Consider the following 22,020-nt stretch of genomic DNA (forward strand, 5'->3'; position numbering starts at 1 on the left):
CAGATGACAGTGAGAGTGGCAGGCCTATTTGTGCGGCCGCTAGCACGCAGTGACGGATTGGACAGACACAGCAGTTGGAGGCTGCATGGAAGTGACAGGCTGCATTTCCATTTGGGTGAAAAATCTGGTTAACGTGGCTAACATGGCTGGCTGGGTGAGGAGAAACAGGGCCGCATGAGCTGGTTGGGGCCCATGTGGTCAGTGCATCTATGCTTATTGATTGGTCAGTGTACTTTTCAATCTACCCCTTTGTCCTGGTTCCTCTCATCCCTGAACATAACAGACAGACTGCCTGTCTGCACTGTAGAAAAAGAATCAGACACAAATGAAAATAAGGTAAAGAGTAAAATAGATATAAAAAGTGATTCAGAAGAATTCTGAAAGCGGTGTCCCATGTAAACTTTTTGACACTTTAACAACATATAAAAGAGTTTTTAAAAAAACATCCCTCACATAGCTGTTAATGTGTAAGGACTGTGAACGGCTTCAACTCCTTGTGTTTGGAGAGCCTTGCCAGGTTAATGCTGTTGGATTGGCAGATGGTTACGGGAAGCACATATCAACATAGACTTCTCATAGACTCTAGAATAACACGCCTTTTCATAATCATCATCTAATACAAGGTTACACACGAAGCAAGCAGCCTCTTTGTGAAACCTTTCATGGCTGAAGAGTTGGGGTTTCTGGCTTCTTTCATCAGGGATGGAAAGACTGACTTGCTGAGACGGACAGCTCACTAGTCAGAAGAGAGGGGCAGCGAGGTGTTATTCTGCAAGCAAAACCTGGGGGTTTGTGTGCGAGAGCAGTCTGAGGAATGTTCATCCTCACGCCTCATTGATGTTCTCATTGCTGGGTGTAGATCGAGCAGTGGAGATGGAACCCTAGATTTACGGGACATGCCAGAAGCTTCACATCCTTCGGCCCCCTGGGGCCAATCCCCTGTCTTGATCTGGCCTGCAAGGAAAACAGCCGTCCCTCACAGCCTGACAGTGAGGTGGAGCCATCCAAACACACATGCAGGACTGAGACTGGTGGAAATAAGGAATGTAAAACAGTGAGGGAGGCATGAAGGGAGGCCACGAAGCCCGCAGCAGCTCTGGGAGGGCAGTTCTTTATATTAACAGAGATGAAACTGGAAGGCTGGGTTCATGGGGAAACCGAAAGCTGATTACTTTATCTCTGTGAAGTCATTTCAGTGGGGAGTTTCTATGGCGATGCATGTAAACAAACAGTAGCTGATCTGATTTGGACCTTTTGCTGAACAGGTGTTCACATTCAGTTAACAGTGGTTTAGTCATTGCCTTATTAACGTGCTTAATGAGAGAGAAAGTACAACTCTTTTCCCTAATTCTTTCTCAGCATCGCTCATAAACATCAGAGTCCTTAAAGAGAGGAGAGGTTTTTTGCTTCCTAAAGTCCACAAAGGCCTTTTTGTCCCCTGCAGGAACTGGTAGCTGTTCAGGAAGTAGAATCTGGTGCCAGCAGGATGATTTATGGCTCAGTGTCCTGGGTGGCAGTTGGACCTGAGCCCACTGTCACTCAGGCTGGGGAGAAGCACTGCATGGCCCAATGAGAGGGTGCCCAGAACTCTAAAGCTTCACAATGCATGTCATAAAGTAGCTTGGAGGGAAGGGAAGCAACCATAAAACGGCCTAAGGAAAGAGAACAATTGGAGGAGGGAATGTGGATGATCCAAACTCTGCTCTAAGACACTCTACCAGGATCTGTTTTTTTGCATCCTCTCCTCCTCTCCTCTCCCACTTTGGGCTGATGACAGAGCGTAATTCAGCTGAGAAATAGATTTTGCAAGACTTTTTTTCATCTGTGCAAAAGACGCTAACTCGTTAGGACTTCACAGGACTTACCAGAGCAGGAGACAACAATTAGTTTGTTGAAGATGTCAGAAATGGCCACTGAGTTTTGCGGGAAGAAATCCTTTGTGACGGATTGGTGCTGACACTGCAGGCAGATGAGGAGGGAGCGACAGACTCCCAAAGCGCCGTGTGAAGTGGAGGAACCTTTGGGCTGCATTAACCCTTATCTGTGAGCTCCCATGAACAAAGTTCCTTCACAGACTACCTGCTGTAGCCTGGAAAATCCTATTACAGACTGCAGGGGGACACTTGGGAACACTCCACCGGGAAATCTGTCTCCCTCAGCACGTACCAGAGACAGGACATCGAGTTCCCTCTCCACCTCCTCAGCTCATTTTGTCTCTCTTTCATTCATTTTGGCTGATTTTCTCTTTCTCTTGCACCCTTCACTCCCTTTTATCTGTCTTTGGTTCTCTTCTGCCTCATTTATCACTCTTCTGTTTACCCTGTCTAGTTTTTGCCCATGCTATCTTCTTCCAGACTGCCCCTCAGTTGTTATGCATAGGTGTTTTTAAGTCCCACTTTTCCTCCTAGTCACTCTGGGACTGCCTTTTCTAAAAGCACTATCTGCTAACCGCTATCTTTGGGTGACAAAGCTGCATTAATCTGCTGACAAAAGGTGACAGCTATGAGGGGACATTAATTGCCTGCTCCATGCTCCATACTTAAAAAACAAAACAAAAACATGTATATATATAAACTCACGAGCTGTATTAATTTTACATCCTCAAAACAACCCCAAAACACTTATATACACAACAACAGGTATAATAAAGATTCTTGCTGTTACTTTAAATGCAGCCCTTATATATCATTGGCCAATAATTCCTTCCTTCCTTCAATTTTCCCAAAGGCATTTAAAGTTACAAATGAATCCGATCATTCATTGCTTAATGAGCAGGTGCAGTACATTCTTCACCCTGTTCAAAAGAAGTGATCAACCCTTTTTTTGTTTTTAAAGGAATGCATGTTTATCCTGAATATAATTAAACATCCCATACTGTAATTACATAATGACAATAACTAATGGACTAAATCATTAATAAGCAACCTGAAAGCAATTTGAAAACAATTATTGGCCAGGATGTGGTCCTTTGTTATTACCAAGGTAATTAACCCCATTAAATACAAGCGCCAGAGTAATTTAAAATGTGACCTTCAAACAGTGTACAAACTATTTCATACACTGTTTGTTAATTGGCACTCTGTATCAGCAGGCCAAAGAACTGCTTAGATTAGAAAGAGATGCAGACATGAGTGGCTGGTCAAAGGTGTGTGGGCAGAAGTGCAGCACTGAGTAAACTAGACAATATGACAATTAAAATATTTATATTTAAAAACCCAGCATTCTCTGCATATATTTAACATATATGAAGGGACGAGTGGGATTTCCTGTGTTTGGGATGGTGAAGAAGCTTTTTAGCTAGATGTGCTAGAGCAAAATTCACTAGTTTTTTTTTCCCAACATAAGATTTACAGTAAACGATCACAAATCTCAAAAATTAACTTATGTTTATATATAGGTTATTAAGGTTGAAAGTTTTTTTTGCTAAAAATATAGTGAAATATGGTGGACTGGAGATATAAAGGAACAATACATATGGACCTACAGTGGTAAAGTGAACATTTTTTTCAGGTAAATGTATAACCAAACATTTACATTAATTGTGAAATGAGCAGGAAATAACTAACATTGATTTATTCTGTACACTTGTACTAGCAGTAATACTTCTATCAATACTAGTTATACTAAAAGGGTGTTTTTTTTAATCACATTTCTATTGACCAGTGCGGCACGTGTGACATAATTCTCTATATTTATTCATGCTGTCAGAGTAGATGAGACATCTTAATTGATCCTATCATTTTAATAACTCGTGTTACCAAGCAGTATATACAACACCCTGGAACAACCTGGTGTGGTCCTCTTTTCTGCCAATCATTTGTTCCTGCGTGAGTTTTGGCTTTTTTTCTTTTTTCATTCACTCCGGGACGACATCTGAGGGGAACAGACAAGGCCAGCTCACAAATATTGACTTTCCAATAACACAAGAGTGCACAGCAGCCTATCATATGGCTCAAATTAAAGCATTATGACATAATAGAGCAAAGTCGGGGTTAAGACCTCATTACTGCCACCCTGGGCCTCTACTTTCGCTCCCTCTAGAACTGGCTGCTCACAGTTCTGGTTTGAGACGTGCTCTATTGTAATTGGAGTACGAATATAGAGTAATTGGGGAAAAGGTGGAGCACATTACTGTGCTAAATTTGGTCTGGTCTGACAATTTTACCATGTTTAACCCAATAATAGGTACTCAAACCACACCAGCCACACAATACATATAGAAATGTGCATGATTCATAAGGAATACATGGACGCATATATGTATGTGGAGATTATGATTCGGTGTAGGTGATAATAGCTGTGAGAGTATGGAGTCCTAGGGAGAGTCCTGCAGACGCTAAGAGGGCAGAAAGCCTTGGGTTGTGCCTGTTTGCACAGCTCTGACCACAGACACTGAGAAAGTGGTTTCGTAGAGCAGTATTAGCTCTTGATTATTTGCGTTAACCGGTACTTAGATTTACTGCCTGGGTAATGCGATCTGACTGGTAGTTAAGCACTAGCAGCAACACAGGGCAGGAAAGCCAGGACAAAGTTGCTATTCCATCTCTATTTCCTCAGACTGGACCAATAAAAAACCTGCAAACTCTGCCCCCGAGTCCCCGTCTACCCCCTCACTATAACCCACCCCATTGGGAAGACATTTGGAAACAATCAGTGGTGTGTTTTAAGGGAAGGTGCTTCCCCTATCAATCCCCCTAGATAAGGTATCTATGGGCCTAGCTCCATGGCTCCGCACACGGAATTCATCACCTCGGCTTCCTGTATGCTGTTTAGGGGTCCCCTCATTTTCACTCCTATCTGTGCAGAGTGCAGAGGGCACATTTTGTGGGTCTGTGTTTGGGTGTTAAACCTGTGGCATTTATTTCACTGGGTTTGGTGAACTGTGAAAATGGATGGACTATTCAAACACGCAGTGCTGCTGTGTAAGCGAATAATGGCATTTTGTAGTATTGTTGTTTTGCATAAGGATCTGTGCAGATGATGAGATGCGTTTGATTTGATTGCTCCTTACACGGGTGGAGTCATTGTTCATTCTTTTAAATTTTTTTTCTATATTTACTTCAGACCTTTCTCCACATTTACTACCGACAGAATTGTAAATTAACAAGAGGATATTAGCTCAAGCGTTCTCTAATTGCTGTCCAGCTTCTTGGATCTAATGAATTAGCTCAAGCTGGTAAACGTCTCATTTCTGCTTTTACTTCAATCTGTAAATGATCTAATAGCTGTTACAGCTTTTAAGGCTCACTTTGAGGATTCCCTCTTCTATCAGAAGTATTAACAGTGCTATAGATGCTATAGCCGAGTATAGATGATCTGAATGTGTGTTACAAGGCAGCAGCGTTTATATCTCCCCTGTGAGTTAATACACCTGCATATAAATTCCATTATATCTGTGGCTGTCTAGACATGTGTCACTGCGTTATTGAGCTTGCTCTGCATGCGTTCCTGAGCCTTCTTTGTTAAGCACAGAGCATTTTATGTGTGTTTTGACTCCCACCATGCACTATCAGCTCCTCAAACCTTTGCTTGCAGATGTGTCAGGTATAATAGGGAGAGAAACATGCCCCCCGCCTTGAGCTTTTGAAATACGTGGACTCCTCCGTCCTCGTCCCTGCTTTTTCTGACCTCCTTCTTCAATCAAACAGGTTTTTCCATTCACTTCAGATCTAATAAGGCTGGTGACCTTTGCCCTGCTTGGATGGACCCCTGGTGAGAGCCTCCTTCACCTGGTATTGTGCTGCTCGCTACACCTTCCAACTGGCATAGCCCCCACTCACGCCTGCCTTTGTCCTTCTGCAATTCACTCTGACTTTGTTCAGTTAGTTAACCTAGCTTCCTCTCCCTGCTGGGAACTCAGACGGAGGAAAGGCAGGAGGCGGGGGAACCAAGAGGAGAAGGTGGAGAAGGGGGGATAAGAAATCTGTATAGTTTTTATGTTCTTTAACAAGAGAAGAGTAGCCTCTGGAGAAAGTGGGGGATTTGGCTGACCCAGCACTCCTCTCGGTAAATACCCTCACACGTTATGTCTTATATTCGGTCTGTATGAATGTGTCTCGTTTCCCCTCGCTCCTCTCACATGAGATTAGAACATCAGTTACCCGCCACCTCTCGAACACCCAGATCAACTGACACACACTGGCCTCGACCAGCACCAACAAGCAACAGATTAACCCAAAGAAATGGATTATCAGTCAGCTGAGAGGCAGGGAGATGGACCCCCAGCTTGCTTTGTCTTTGGGGGTTTTGAATGGGCATCACTGCCGTCCAAGACAATCAAGATCCAGTTACACAGGACAAAAAGCCCATCTCCCTCACAGACACCAGGAGAGACAAGGGCAAGATGCTGACACACATGGGTGAATGCACTTCTGGGGTTGTTTTGACTCATGGGAGTCTACACACACAGCAACATTTGAACATCTCAGATTAAGCCTGGAGGTGTTTTTGTTGCCTAGCAGGTTAAAACACATAGTTTTTACTTAGCTGAAATATAACAATACAATTTTGTTAGTTTTCTAACTGAAGTAATTAAATTGTTACAAATTTATGCTTTTTTTCCTGACATCTATGAATTCCTGTTATTTAAATATAGTAGACAGACAGGTTGGGATAGCAGAACAAAACTGTGATTGATTCTGGAGATCACATTGACATATATGATGCATTTGAGCTCATAAAGAATGCAATTTATATTGTTTGCACACTGTTTAAAAGGCTGCTTTGCTCTTGTGCAGCATTTCTCTTGAACATGTATGTACCGTAATGTCACCAGAGAAGACGAATGGTGAAGTTGGAGAATTCTTCAAAAGTTAAACTGCTTTTACCTTCAGATATTAAATGGGTCAGTGTATCTTGACATTGTCATTGCTGGTAGTGCTGGTCAAGGCAAATACAGTATGATTACGGAAAGACTGCCAAAAGACAATATCTGCCCTGTTTTTAGTGTTACTGAAGTGTTTGATTAGATAAGGAGAAAATGATTTACAGAGTTAAATTGCAGGTGACAGCTATAATTTTGATTTGAAGTGCAAGATTTGTTTTCCTGCATAAAAGCATCGTAACATATTCAGAACCTTGTATAGAGCAGCGACACTTTCTGCATTGTCACTAATGATTTGTGTGATATGTAAAGGGTGAGTGGTGGGATCTTCCAACATGAGTTTCATTCCAATGGCAATGTTTTTTGTTTTATTATAGTTTAATTATAGGAGTTAATAAATAAACCTGTGAGTGACTGGGGCTCAGATATCAGGAAAATCTGTCTTGTTCAGAACATCCTGTCTGTTAGGTGACACATTTGGTGGTTGTACTTGCCTACCTCAGTGATAGTGTTCCTGTGTTATTGCACACAGTGTCCCAGCGGTCAGTTGGTGCTTTTGTTGGTGCGCTTCTCGTAGGTTCCCACAACGATGTCAGCGCTGCCTTGTGTTCGCACGGCACAATGCATTGACAACCGCTGTTCACGTTGCCTTTGTAGATGCAAGACTTTTTCACTTTGAATTTCTGAAAACTACGCCCGCGCGTGTGTGTAAATGTGTGAAAATGTGAAGATGTGTGCCCATTGAGGGAGCGCGTGAGTGACAGAGAGGTTCATCCCTAGTGCTGGCCTTTCTAAGCGCTGCTGTGGGCAGGGCCATCTATGCTGACAGTAGATGGGATGTGGCAGGGGCTGGGGGATTAAGAGGCTTTTAGCCAGGACTGAGAGTGGCTCTTTCTCCTCGTGACAGAGAGAGGTGACAGGCCATCAGCGCACAGAGGACAGGCGGACAGCCAGCCAGAGACATCTGCATTCATTCAGGACAGCAGCTTATCCGTGCACAGAAAACACGCCCTCTTGAAACGCCCTCCATCTACACTCTCACACTCTGTCTCACACATGCATACATAAAAACATACACTGACACACATGCAGCATGCAGACACACAAATGCTTCATTTCCTAGTTTATAGTAAACGTATAAAATGCTTACGTAGCAAAACACTTCAGATTGATTTTTAATTTTTTAAATTTATTTATTTTTGCTGTTAAGTAAATATGACCCGACACCTCCCTTATATGATCAATGTGACTGCTTAAGGTTCTTTAGGATAAAGTTTTATCAACAAATCGAACCTGAATTTTAAGATTTACGATTTTTTAAAGGCTTGTTAAAAAACATATTTATTATTGTGTTGCAGTTAATCACAAGCACACCGTTTTGAATTGACACTAAGTGAAAAGATGAACCTCCTCCTGGTCAGGCATCTGCCACTCCTCCTCCTTCCATCCTCCCATCCTCTCATGACTGGGAGGTTGAGAAGACAGGCAGAGCCTGGAAAGGCCCTGCCCAGCCATTTAATCCTCTACTCCCATTCACCATCACTGCTAATCTCCTACACCACCTCCCCACCACCACCACTGCCACCAACAGTATCGCCTCCACCTCCACCTCCACTTCTCCCTCAAGAGGTGCACAAAGACCCTAAGCGCCCCTGTCCCGCCCCACTCGCCATCCCACCCCTCCTCGTATCCCTAACCTGCTCCGCCCAGTGCTCCTCCAGCAGGAGGCACCCAGTTTTCTAAGGCCAGGAACCATAATCCTGTGGGGCTCCAAGTTTGGGTGAGCCCAAAGGCTCATTGAGTGCCGGATAACTCTCTCCGGGACTTTAGCTGTCTGTCTTATTGTTGCTGCTGCTGAGAAGAGGACAGACACAAATGGAGTTTGAATTTCAATGCTAACGACTCAGAGAAAGAGACAGCAGAATATGGACTGGTGGGCATCCAGGCGTTAAGAGTATTTTCAAGGAGGCCATGGGGAAACACATGCAAATACTGTGGGCAAGTGCAGGCCATAACATCCATATTCTAAGAAAGGCTGAATGCAAAACGATTATTTTTGTTTGTTTTACAAGATCCCAATTATATTCAAAGCTGAAGATATTTAACACCATTTGGATTTATTTGAAATTTGTTCTCGTTGTCATGAAATTTAGTTCACTAAAGTTGAATATGAATCCTAAGTCATAAAGCGGCATTTATGTTTCTGTTTTTGTTAAAAAGGAATAAATCTTACACCATCGGTATGTAAAACATTTACACCTACATTTCTTTCAGATTTAATGCATCTTTCATCACACCATAATATTAACTTCAATATTTGACTGAAATCTGTGACAAATACATTTCAAAATATTTTAGTATTTGATATTCTTCCCCTTTGCCGTTGAGCGGGATTGTGACATGAAAAATGACAGCTCGGTCTCTTGGTAGTTTTGGAAATTTCTGAGGTGCGTTTTGGATCATTAAACTGCTGCTGTATGATGATGGTTTGTCTCATGGAACAAACCTTGGATTACTGATCCTTCTGGACTATCTCGAGGCTCTGAATGTCTGCTTCAAATGATGGGAATCAGAACATATTTGCTTAAATTTAATTGACAACCTATACATACTACTACTCCACCTTAAATAATTTTGCTTATTTTAGGCATTAGATTGAATAACACATAAATCCTTAAAGGTTTTTATTGTTTTCAGTGTTTTGAGAATTAAATTCTGACATATCTTTAAAGTTGTTTCAGGACCCCAATTTCTCTATCTTTCTTCCTCTAGTGCTCTAACTTTTCTTTGTGATAAGGCAGAGCTCTGAACTAGTGTCTGATTTAAGGATTTCAGACTGACACAGGTAACATTAGATCTATACAATCAAACATCCTCAGCACAAACACAATTCACTCATAAAAAACAACACAACTAACTAATATAATTGCCTAAGCATGCACACAAACACAAATACATTCACACTGTGCACACAACTGCTCGCACGGTCAGCACTTTGGTTCTGCATGCGACAGCGTAGGTGAGCTTGACAGATCCCTCGCCGCTGCTTCTCTGCCTTTTATTTACAGAAGCTATCTTTCCCATAAGTCACCATTCCTGTATTCATAAAGCATCATGGATGCCATAACTCATTCTTCCCCTTTATGAATAAAGCTCCCAAATTTATGGTGATGGCGCTGAGAAGTGGTGGCCTCCCTGGTGACAAACTTTCCCCAGTCTGTCACCACTGGCCTGGGCTGCTTCAGAGCCCTAGATCAAAAGCTCCAGATGGGAGCGCCACTTTATCGCTCCCCGGTCGGTGACATCACCTTGCTGCGCCGTGCGGGATTGATGATGAAAGCAAACATATCTATCTTAGCTCACATTTACCAAATCAATTTTATTTTTACAGACCCTCCGCAGGGTTATTGGCATATTGACGGGTTGCAGGCAAAAGGGAGGCGGAGGGAGTGGGGTGAGCGATGGCCGAGGGATAGTAAACGGGTGGGCATGGGAGAAGAGGGGGAGGGTCAGGAGGGCTTAATGGTGTTTACCATATTTAATGCAGAGGGATGTCATCACTGAATATCCATTCTGAATAATGTGGCATTTCATCATAAATTCTTTACAACTTATTTACTTAATGGAAAGAGTTATGGCTTGCTGTCAGGGCGGTAATTAAACATTGTGATACAGTGCTGCCTCGCCAGGATCCCATCTTTCCCCTCAACTCCCCCATCCGCCTGCCCCAAGACACACACATATGCACACTCACATCCAAGCTCCTCAGCTTCTTAAATACATATTATTATTCAAGCTCCCCATAAATTACCACAGGATTAAAATTCATGAAACCTTTTTTCTTTATTTCCTTCCCTGGGAAAAAGAATAACCCAGAGCTTGTTCAACCAGCTGTAAATCTCTTTGGGAGAGACAGGGACTTCATATTATGATTTTATATCATGAAAATTGGCTTAAATAAAGACTATTTCATCACTTCAATTTAACGCAAATTTATATTTGCATCCCGCTCTGCAGTTGATAAAGAGGTAGAAGTTGCTTCCTGGAGAAATTCAGCTTAAAAAGAAATAATAAAATAGCTAAGGAGCAAAAACCACTGAGTTTGAACTGATGGGCTGGATTAATGCTGTATGGTGCAAACCAACTGAGGACGAGTCCAAATCCCAAACTATTTATATGAGCTGAATGTTAATATTTTACCAACATGCTCTCAGTCAGCTATAAAGTGCAGCACGGAAACATTCTCTGTAGTTAGACTCTACAAAGAGGAAAAATGCCGTATTGAATCATCGTTTTCTTTATATACCTTGACTTCTCACTTCAGTGAGCTGCATGGTCGGCTTTTCTTAATGAGCCTGGCTCTGCGCTACAAATCCCTGAGTTTCAAAGTCTAAATCCTCACGTTCAAATGAGAGAGGATCTATTTTGGGAGTCTGAATGAAGCCAATACTCCCCCGCGCCTCTCCGTCCTGCTCCATAAAACTGAACTAGCCTGACACTGACAGAGACCACATCTAACCTTTGACCTTGTGCCGTGACCCTGCATTCGATTTTTTTGTGTCTGCTGACCAATATGTGATTTGCCAGTGGTCGCACTGGGTCCCTAACCGGGATGAAGAAGGGATTTATGGCTTTTCATTTTAATTGAGTTAAGAGCACGAGCTCAACTCACTTTCTTTCAGTCGCGCTGACCTAACATTACATCATTGGGCAACAAACGGCAGCAACAACTTTGTGGTCACTGTGCTAAATGTGAACATGACGACATGGGAGGAAATAAAAAGTGGACTGATGTGAACGCTACACAGTGTACAGGGGAAGGAAATTCCGTCTTGTCAAAAAGTGTGATACTACTGCTGTAGAAAAAACATAGTGAAATGCAGTTATGTCACATAAATGCACATAAACACTTCTTGTTTTAATCTGGGCACCCTGGTTGCCTAAAGGATCTTTGATGCCACCTATAAACATTTATTCCCTGTCACTAGATAACATAATGAAATACAGGAGTTTGTATATGTTCCTACCTCCCAGCCTTGAGTAGGATCTTGGAGACAAGGCCTGTGCTCTCCTTCATATGGTCCAAATTGCTCCCCGACGTTCACCTTCCTACGGCTCCAGATGCCCAGCCCTCCAGATGGAACGGTTGAATCTCGCAATTCAAAGTCAAAGGGAATGCTCAGATCTTCTTGGGGGAAAAAGATGCTTTGGTGTTGGAATGACAGATGGTCCTGTGGAGAGGACTCATCGTCAGAGAGTGAAGGTGATGCCGGGTCTTCTGGCAGGGCCGAAGAAGGTGTAGGATCCCCATCAGAGCCGCATACGTCGTCTAAGATGTCGGATGGATAAAGAGGTATCTTATCATCTCCGTCACCTGCAAGAGACAAGAAGTCTTGATGTGAGGGTCATGTCCAATGACATAAAGTGGCAACAGGTTATTGTTCCCATCTCTTTAACTTACTTCAGAGATGGAGGACAACATATGAAAACTTGATTAGTTCAAATAAACAGTAGGAGACAGAAGGGCCTTCGGGTCTGAAAACAGCAAATGTATCATGCGAGGAAACCTTCATTCTGTTGCAGTGGAAATTAGTAGTAAAAAACAGGAGATCATGAAGTGAGCCCACTTCTTGTTTATAATTTGTACTCGCCTGGCATGTTCCTGCCTTAGGAATTAAGCAAGTTTTTGGGCCCTACGGCAAAAACACAAAGGTAAGTCTGCCATGTGGTTGACGTGATGCCAAGGTGGGAAAGCAAAGTTGACCCAGCATTGTGCTATTCTGGCTGTTTTATAATTCTTTTTCCTGAACTCTTTCTTCAATGTGCAGTGAAAACAGAGGGAACAGAGAGACACACACTAGGGTTTATTGTGAGTGGAGTGAAACAGGATATTGAAGCACGACCCCTCAACCCACACTGGGCTTCTTTAGAGTGGCACATGTGGCTGTTGAGCCTAATAGTGAAATAAAGATTGAATTATTCCCAGTGTTGAAACAATCTGTGATGGTATAAACTTGCAATGCTGTGAAGTCTTTGAAATAGAGGTAGATTGAAATAAGCACATTAATTTACAAAAACAGTTGCATTTAAAATATAAAGTCATATGTACAGGTAGGACGTTTTAAATACAACATCATATATGAGATGTCACCAAGCAAGCAAAGACACAGCAAGGCAGTAACTGAGCCAGCGAACGCAACGGGCTGCTAGCCAGGTGTTGCAGGGTGGGACAGAAAGACACTAAAAGCCGGAAATGATCCACAGGAAACTGCTGTTCTGTGGTGGGCTGTGCCTAACACACACTGACAGGTCACAGGGAGAAGGAGCTCTGCTAATGAGGCTCAACAACCCATCCCTGGGATGAGGAACATTCCTGAAAGGCTTCCTGTGTGACACTGTACCTCAGCGCTGTCAGCCACGGAACCTTTGATCCACCCAGATACACACACGCACTTCTTGTTCACTGGCCTTGAATTAAACATGTGTCTGATTGAATAAATGGGGCATTGTGATTGGCCACAGGCGGTCATGAACTAACCTGAGAAATTGACTTAAGACTTGAACAAAACCAATGCACTTCAATATTTGTATGCTTGCTACATTACTCGACACACAAGATAAGCCAAGACCAGCGAGCTACACATTTGTAAATATATGCAGACTTCATTTTTCTCAAGGTCAGAACACAAGTTGTGGTGAAGAGGAATGTAAAACTGTAAAATACTGCATAAGTAGTACGTAAGATGTTTTCCTCTGTCAGTAAGAATCATAATTCCTGTCAAACTGTGTGTTTGCTGTGGCAAAGAAAAAAAAATCTATGAACATAGTTTGCTGAATCAGCTCTCTATTATATTATTATTTTCTGTGTAATCCAGCATGTGCACCTGTGCGTGCATGTTTTGTCAAGGCGCACTTACAACTAAAGCAGTTCTGATAGTCATTCCCTGCAGCAATACCTGATCACAGTGTCTACACCGTGTACAACTATTGTGTTTGACATACACACTGTGTGGGCCCAGGGAATTTAAAGGAGACGTCTTTCAAAGACTCGACTGGACTGGGCCGGGCATGAAACCCAATGTGGCTCTGGGAGTAAGGGTAATGATTTTCAGCACAGAGACTGTGTAACGTGGTTAGAGGCCTGGATGTGAAGTTTGCCACATGGTAGAGGGACAAGAGCTTTTAAAGGTAACTGTATCCCACCATTGCTGTTTCTCCTCTGACATTTTCCCTCTCACGCTGGTCTCCAAGTTTATATTTGATTCAGGCCAGGAATTCCTCTGGTCCACTGGACTCCACAAGAGCATTTTGTCTCATAAACATATATGTTTCTGTAAAGTAAACGATTGCTGAAAACAAATATGCTATGTGCAGAGTTTTGAAAATTGTGGTCTCATGTATAGATGACTGATAATTTAGTCTTAGGGCTTTGCTTAGGTGTGTGGACAGCAGTGACACTGCAGTTGGATGATCAGATCAGTGTGTGTGTGTGTGTGTGAGTGCATGCATTTTTAATGCTCTGCCTACATGCAGCAAACGGTCGTATTTGTTTGTTCAGTAATGGACATTACTTCACCATTGCAAGCTGACGCCCTTCATCAAAGTGGGAGCTCTAAAAGAATTTTGGATTGAGAAGGGGAACTCCATCTCAGAGCATGCTCATGACTTCAACTGCGTTAATAACACAGATTGCACATCAAGATAGTACCAGCAAGCACGGGAGGGGGCAAAAAGGGGGGAGGGGGTGCACTCCTGAGAAACTTTGATGTTTATGTATCCAAAAGACAAAGAGCAAAACAGTGAGGGAAACAAAATTATCTCCTCATCAGAATCAGCCATTAGCACAGGAAAGCACATACTGGCATATAGAATAAACACAGACATGCACACACATACTTATACATCATGTATTCAAATGGTTGAGCTTGATGCCAAATTCATTAATTTTTATTAAGAGGGAAAACATTCGTTCCCGGCCCTGCTATCTGCATGGGTGGAATGATTTTCACCTCTGCCACAATGTGTTGGGCGAACTCATACATCACATGATTACCCCAAGCAGCGAGCACGGCCGCCATCATCAGGGAGTGAATTAAAGATGATAGAAAGAGCTATTAATCACTGTGACAAAGCCCCTAATGGAGGTGTGACCCAGCCAGTGCTGACGGGACGCCAAGAGGACGCACCCACGGGACAAATGGATACATATGTTTACAGAGAGAATAACCTACCTGTGGACATACTCGACCCCTCCTCTCTTAGTTTTTTTTTTTTTTTTGGTTCTTTGATCCGCTGTCTTTCCTGCTGTTAAAAACAGTTGTGTGTCTTTTTTTCCAGCTCTATTCTTTGTCTGCATTTTATTTAATTATTTGGCTGCGTCTTGTTGTTAGCAGGGGAGGAAGAGCTGGAGAAGTCAAAAATATTAAGACTTAAAAAATAAAGAATCTGTCAGCTAACCATGAGTTTTATTATTTGTAGACAGTGGGTGAAGTTAGGAAAAGAGTTTTTCCACTGTATGTCTGTTCATAGTATACAATGAGATGAAAACATCATTCATCTACTGAGCCTGAAGACAATTTAGAGTACAAATCATTTACCAGAGAAAGAGCTCGAAGACTTGATTGATGGGGGTCTTAGATCATGAAATATGGAAATTAACTTCTCACCTAATGTGGAGCGGCCCTCGTGCTTATCTGTAGACATCATTTTTCTCATGTGATAACAGACAGCCAGGCATGAGGCGATGTATGGGGTCTCACCCTTGTACTACAGGTCAAACATTATCACATATGATCTCCTCCATTTGTCATCATCCACATTTAAAAACTGCACACTTCATCACATCCCTGCTTTCGCTTTATATCCAAGCACCAAGGAAATCAGTTTGCTCTGCTGTTCCAAGAACTTAGGAAGAATATCTGTGCAGTAAAAATGAGCACTGAAAACACAAATACTCAAAATATTTGGCAGAGTCCGAAGGGCCATAGCATGATTGCTGTTGTTTCTGCTTTTGTCCTGAAAAACAAGATACCCCGAGAGACTGTGACTGAATTCAAAACACATAAAAATAATTATCTTTCATTTGGTTAATTTTAACGCTCTCACAGCTACTGCCAATCAGAAAATGACTGCTGTAGATTTGCTAAGTACTGTTAATTACAGTGCATCACTGTGCGGCTATATTCCCTCAGCAGGGTGCATAGGAGAGCGTTTGGAGCCCCATGGCCTCGGGAGAGGCAATAAGCTTCCTAATTAACTCTGTCTTTGTGCTTAATGGAGGCCTTAACACCGCTTTTAGGGAGTCTTTTGGTCCGGGGGTCCATTGGGGTGACTGTGGAACTGACTGATACGAAGCACAAACATTCAAATCTGTAGGTAGCTCGACAACAACAGTTTTAGGCAATTGTCCACAGTTTATCTGTCAACATTTGGTTCTCAGACCACCAAGAATTTCCACATTTAAAACAAGATATGGTTTGTTAGACAGAATGTGGTAAAAATCTAAACAAATCATATAAAAATATGTGAATGTGAAATTTTGTTCTAGTGGCTTTATGTGTTTGTGTTTCTTTTATGCTTTTCATGCTTACTCCCAGAGAGACCAGAAAATACATCAAAGATGGTTTTGTGTAAGTAATGCTCTGTTACTGTATGTTTAAATAAATACCATTTATATAGCTGCCTTCACTCCATATTATTACAAATTGGTATTTGTATTATGCAAAATGTTTAAGCTGGCACACACACACACACACATAAACACACACTAACGGGTGCAGAGCTCTTAACACAGTGTTAATTAATGAGAGCATTGTCCATGTTTTTTCCCCCTTGTCTTAGTCAATGACTCCCCATTCCAAATGGAAAACACTCCATTAAGGGCCGTGGGCGAAGTTACCAATTAACACCGTGGAACAAACTGAAACTTTGAGCTGGTCCCTGTGCACGCGCACACATACACACACACACACACACACACACACAGACACCTAATTAATTAGCATTAGTTGAGATTAATAATGAGCGTCCTTTAATGGTAAATCTGCAGCTCCGATGGCAGGCTGACACAACAAAGGAGTCTGTGTATGCGCCAGGATTTATCTGCCGAGCTGCTCGGGGATTTTAACATGTTTCTCACAGGCCTGACAAATGGCCTATTAATTATCTAATGTTGTCTGACAACAACCGCTTGATAAAGATGTATGTTTAGACAGGGAGAGGAGGGGAAGAAACAGCAGAGGGAAAGAGAGAGGCCTGTGAGAGGAATCGAGAGAGGGGGAGAAAATGTGTGTTTGCATAAAAGAAAAAAAAATGGTGAGATTGAGGGGAGGCTTGTGTCGTTTCATGCAGTTGTGAGCTACTGACTGACACGCATGCATATACAAAGTCCTTTTCTTTATGAATTTTTCTGTAAAAAAAAATTGCTGTGTGTGCTCGGAACATCAACGTGGATGATTAACAAATCACATTTATTATTAATGAAACGCTAATGAATGAAATCTTGATGAACACAGAGATGGATGTGCCGCACACACACACCCCTACACACACACACACACACTTTACATCCTAAAACCACAATCAATATCATCAACAAGGAAGTCTCTGCATCAGCCCAGCCACTTCATACCATTAAGTCGCGAACAACATGGAGCATATGGGCATCTCTCCTGCTCACTCCTCCCTCCATCTCTATCCCGCATCCCGATTCAATCCGGGCCCTGACTCCAATTTCACGAGTTTATCTTCCGCCTGTATGTTGACAGGTGTTCCTAAGTGGGATGCCAGTTGCCAAATGATTTTTATGATTGTTTTAGCCTAGCATTTGGCCTAATGAGATAGGATCCCAGTCGGACGCTAACTCAAGCCTGTCAAATGTAAAGCAAACAGAATAACAGCCCAGTACTCACATTGTTTCCACAAGCCATACATCAGCTGGTGCACAGAGAGAGGGCCCTCTGCATTATACAATGACCCTGGGATAGAGGAGATGAGAAGAACGAGTAGGAGTAAATGTAAAGAGAAGGGGAAAGATATAAGGAGAAAGGGGATTATGGTGGGAAATAGTGCATAGCATACTTCATGCTAAGACTGTGGCCATACAAAGTTTATGGAATCTGCCTGATCCATCGTAAAGCCACAGACAGAAGTAAAGAAGTAATCAACAACAACTCATGAGCATGCCTGTGTTGAGACGCGGATCTTAATTTCCTAATGAGTGCCTGCTGATTGCTTGCTTGAGTTAGAAGTAGAAGTGCAAATAAACAAGATTTTAAAAAGTGCCTGCCTCTGAAGTGACATGTGTAAAGAACATGTTGACAAAGGTCATTAATCCCATAAACTCGTACGTGTTTTCCTCTGAAATTACCCCCAGCTCAGCGCCCTGCAGCATGTCACACACCCTAAGCTTTTGATTTGTTTGCTCTGGTCACCTGCGCCATTCCTTTCATCTATCTTCCTGCTTCTGTGTCCTCATCCTTCTATCTTCCTTTTAGACAGCAGCATCAGCAATCTTCCACTAAGCTATAGAAAAATGAAAGCAAACCTATAAAATCTAGGAAAAAAAAACGTGTGGAAGAGTTACTTTCACCAAAGCTAAAAAAATATGCTTGACCTAAAAAATTGCCCATTTTTAACAATAACAACGATTCCAGTTCAAACCTGCATAGATGAGCATTCTCTTTCTACCTCCTCTCTCTCTCTTTTTCTTTCTCTTTCATGTCATGGCTAACTGCCATTGGGCCCTAATATAATTATGGCTCACAGTTGTGCACATTTGAGAAATTGATTCCTTTGATGAAATGTGAGTGAGGCCAGTCTGCGTGAGATGTATATCCAGAGTGGTTGCTGCCAGCCACCCCAGCCTTGCGGAAGGCCCCCTGGGTACAAAACCGCCAGCTCAACCAGGTCCAGCCTGGCCCAGTCTGGCCTGGTCGTTAAAAGAAATGATAGCATATGTGCTTTGTTTGAGTTTGATGTCTTCGTAATGCATTACACAATTAGATTGATTTGACAATTTCCATTATACTTGATAAAATATTTATGTAGGCCTGAGGATGGTAGTTCTTATCAAAGGGGGCTGATCTGCAGTCCAGATGGAGCCCTGGTCTGCAGTAAGAAGGCCATTAGTCAGTTAAAGCTGGGCACATTTGTGGGCAAATACAGTCTGTACCTACTCAAAATCTGCAATGTTAAAAAAGGTAGTTTGTAACTCATGAGGATATGTAAAATATCTAAGTGCAGATATCAATAATTAGATGCAAATAAATGAGATCAGTGAGTATCAGTTAATCAGTAATGTTGTTCTTGAATTTCTGCCTTCCATACAAACACTGATTGCTTTAGAAAAGAGAAGCTCGGCGGTGAAAAAAACAAACAAAAAAAATCCAACAAAGACATTTTTTGTTACTCGCATTTCCAGCACATTAGCTTCAGATTTGCTTCAGCTGAAACCTGCAAAGAAAGTGCCCAAACATACTGTGTGCGGGCATCAAGCATAAAGACATACCGATGTTTGCTGTTAGCCTCATAGCTTAATTTGTCAGGTCAAGGGTCTGGATCGAGTACGCCATTATATCACCTCCATAACTCCACTGTTTGTGTGTGTGTGTGTGTGTGTGTCCTGTGCACTCAGAAGAATTCTAAACTTTATGAACAATTTGACCCCATGTCTCCAAACTTTCTATGTCTGCGCCATACATTAAAGAGTAAAATAAAAATCCAATAAATACACCAATTTAAGCAATAAATTCAAACCACTCATGCTCAGAGGTGAGTCTCCTTCACCCTTCTTTCCTTCCCTGTTCTCACATTCTGTGTCACACTGAATGTCCCCCTCTTTCTCACTTTCCTCACCTGTCTCCCCTCTCTCTCGCCCATTCCCTTCGCAAACCTCTCAGCGTGCACAGCCACCCCACATCCATCACAGCCCAGAAATTTAAGGACCCAAATTGGCCTCATCTGTCTCAATGTTGGATGCAGATGGAGTTTCTTCTGCGGAGGGAGGTGCGGTTAGTCACCCCTGCTGCCCCCACCCCTTCAATGTACTGACTTAAAGCCAAACCAGTCTGCACCAGTCTCAACACTAGAGCCGCATTACGAGGCCGGCTGCTGGGTATAAAGAGGGCACAGTGGCGAAGTGACCACCGCACTGACCACACGCGTTTTCTGTTTCATTCAGTTTTCTCTCAGTGACATTTTTTATTGTGTTTTTCCATCTAGCCTTCATTCTGGTTCACTCTCCTTCCTTCCCCCCACTTCCTTACTCCTACTTACTCATACCACCAGCACGCAAACACCTACACAAACACAAGCCATTGGTGGCCATCGCACAGTCTGCAGTATAGTCTCAAGCAGCCTGGTCAGGCCTGGCTCATTAATAAAGGCCCTAAATGAGGCGACATGCATAAAACATGAAGCGCTGCGTGCTGCTGTAATGAACTGCTGCTCCATAATTGCATCTCAGAGCCGTAAAATGAAGACAAAATATTTGAAGAGGGATTCTGTCACCTCTCTGCAGATGCAACACTAATCACAGGCGTTCTGCGGGACCCTGGGGTCCCCCCCACCCGACATTGGCAATACCCTCCAACTGTTGGGACATAATTGAATAATTGCTGATTAGAAAATAGGGGGAGAGGTAATAGTGTAGTGTCCAGTGTGTTATCTATAATAATCCCACTGGGAAGGACAAAATGTATATCTATAGTGCCCACTAGGAAATTATTTTATTAATTGAAGGTTCAGTTGTCTAGTTGTCAGTTGTCTAATAGATGATAGAAAGATGTTGTTTGTAGCTGTTTAGGGAACCAGTAACTAATATTACTGTTAGTTACAGGGCTGATTTGTTAAAGTTTAATACAATAAAATGATAAAAAAAAAGGCAGATGGAGTAAGGTGTAAACACACAGGCAACAGAGACATCCAGGCTCAGTGTGCGCACAGAGTGACAAGCTCGGAGACAGGCAGGCCTCTGGATGAGAGATTGGAGTCTCACCCAGGGGTGTCACACAGACGGTTAAAGAGTTGCTGTAGTGACAGGGTGGCCGTGGTGACATAATGAAGGTGCTGTGGTTGTCACAGGGGGTCAGTGGTGATCACCATGCCCATCTGGGAGGGGGACAGGAACATGTATAATGATTCCCCCATTGACAAATGGCCTTCAACACAGGGCTGAGACATGTGACAAACTCAAAGTCATCACTTGGAGAAACGCACACACGCACACACGCACACGCACACACGCACACGCACACACACACACACACACACACAAAAGTAACAAACCGAAAAAAGTGAGAAAGAAACAGAGACATGTACACCCTGTGTTCTCTGTGGATGTGGCAATTTTAATACCGCTGTGTAATCCTGGTGCTACTGAACCTGTCCTGCACATCGACCCCTTTCAAAGAGTTTGTTTTTCTGGTCACAGCTCCCATTTCTAATTTCTCTCACATAAAGCAGCCTCTTGAAACTGTTATGCCACTGCAGTTGAGGGTCAGAGGTTATCAGTGTGAGCATTGTTCAAACATGCACAATGGACCACATGAATTACAGATCCTCCCCCTTCTGGAAGGATTCGGAAGCATGAGAACATACAGACTCAGATTATTCAAAAAAAATGTTGGATACAGGTTCAAAACACCAGGCCTGATACTCACTTAAAGAGCTGAATTCATTCAGAGCGAGGTCTGTGTTTGGTAAGGAAAGAAAACTGAGAGTGTTTTTAATGTGACAAGGTGACCACCTACTACCCACCTGACATCCTCTATTTAATATTTCTGGATATGAATAGACTTTGTCTGAGGGCTGCTTTTCTACTCTCAGACTTTGCTTGCCTTGACCACTAACGCAGCAGCAGGCCAATTCTACCTTAACTTTGTTACAGAACTTGTTACATACAATAATGTCTGCGCATGCGGAGGCTTTCCAAACCACAGTGTGACATGTGGAATAGACCCAGGCATGGAGAGGTCCTGGAGAGGATGTTTGTTTAATGATTGCTGGAAGGCTAACATTCAGCCCTGTGCTCCGAGCAACAAAATCCCCCTCGGAGCACTGAAGCTGTTATGTTATTTGTTATGGATGTCAATTTCCCTCTATTTAGGAGGTGATTTAACTGGACAATACAGTAGGACTTTGGTCTTGTATGGGGATTGTTGTCTTCCTGTGTAACACACTACACAGCACTGCATGGG

General features: G+C 42.7%; 1 protein-coding gene across 12 annotated transcripts in view; it reads right to left on the minus strand.

Moving 5' to 3' along the window:
• mecom (MDS1 and EVI1 complex locus) overlaps positions 1–22,020 on the minus strand; it is a 122,626-nt gene that overhangs the window by 70,848 nt on the left and 29,758 nt on the right. For all 12 annotated transcript variants that reach the window (XM_035911651.2, XM_035911646.2, XM_035911644.2 and 9 more), the window contains exon 2: positions 11,851–12,197. In XM_035911651.2, the coding sequence (XP_035767544.2) occupies positions 11,851–12,197 (347 nt within the window). The remainder of the gene's footprint in view (positions 1–11,850; positions 12,198–22,020) is intronic.

This window comes from Neolamprologus brichardi, chromosome 14, assembly GCF_056152115.1.
Source record: "Neolamprologus brichardi isolate AB-2024 chromosome 14, ASM5615211v1, whole genome shotgun sequence".
NCBI classification, from domain to species: Eukaryota; Metazoa; Chordata; class Actinopteri; order Cichliformes; family Cichlidae; genus Neolamprologus; species Neolamprologus brichardi.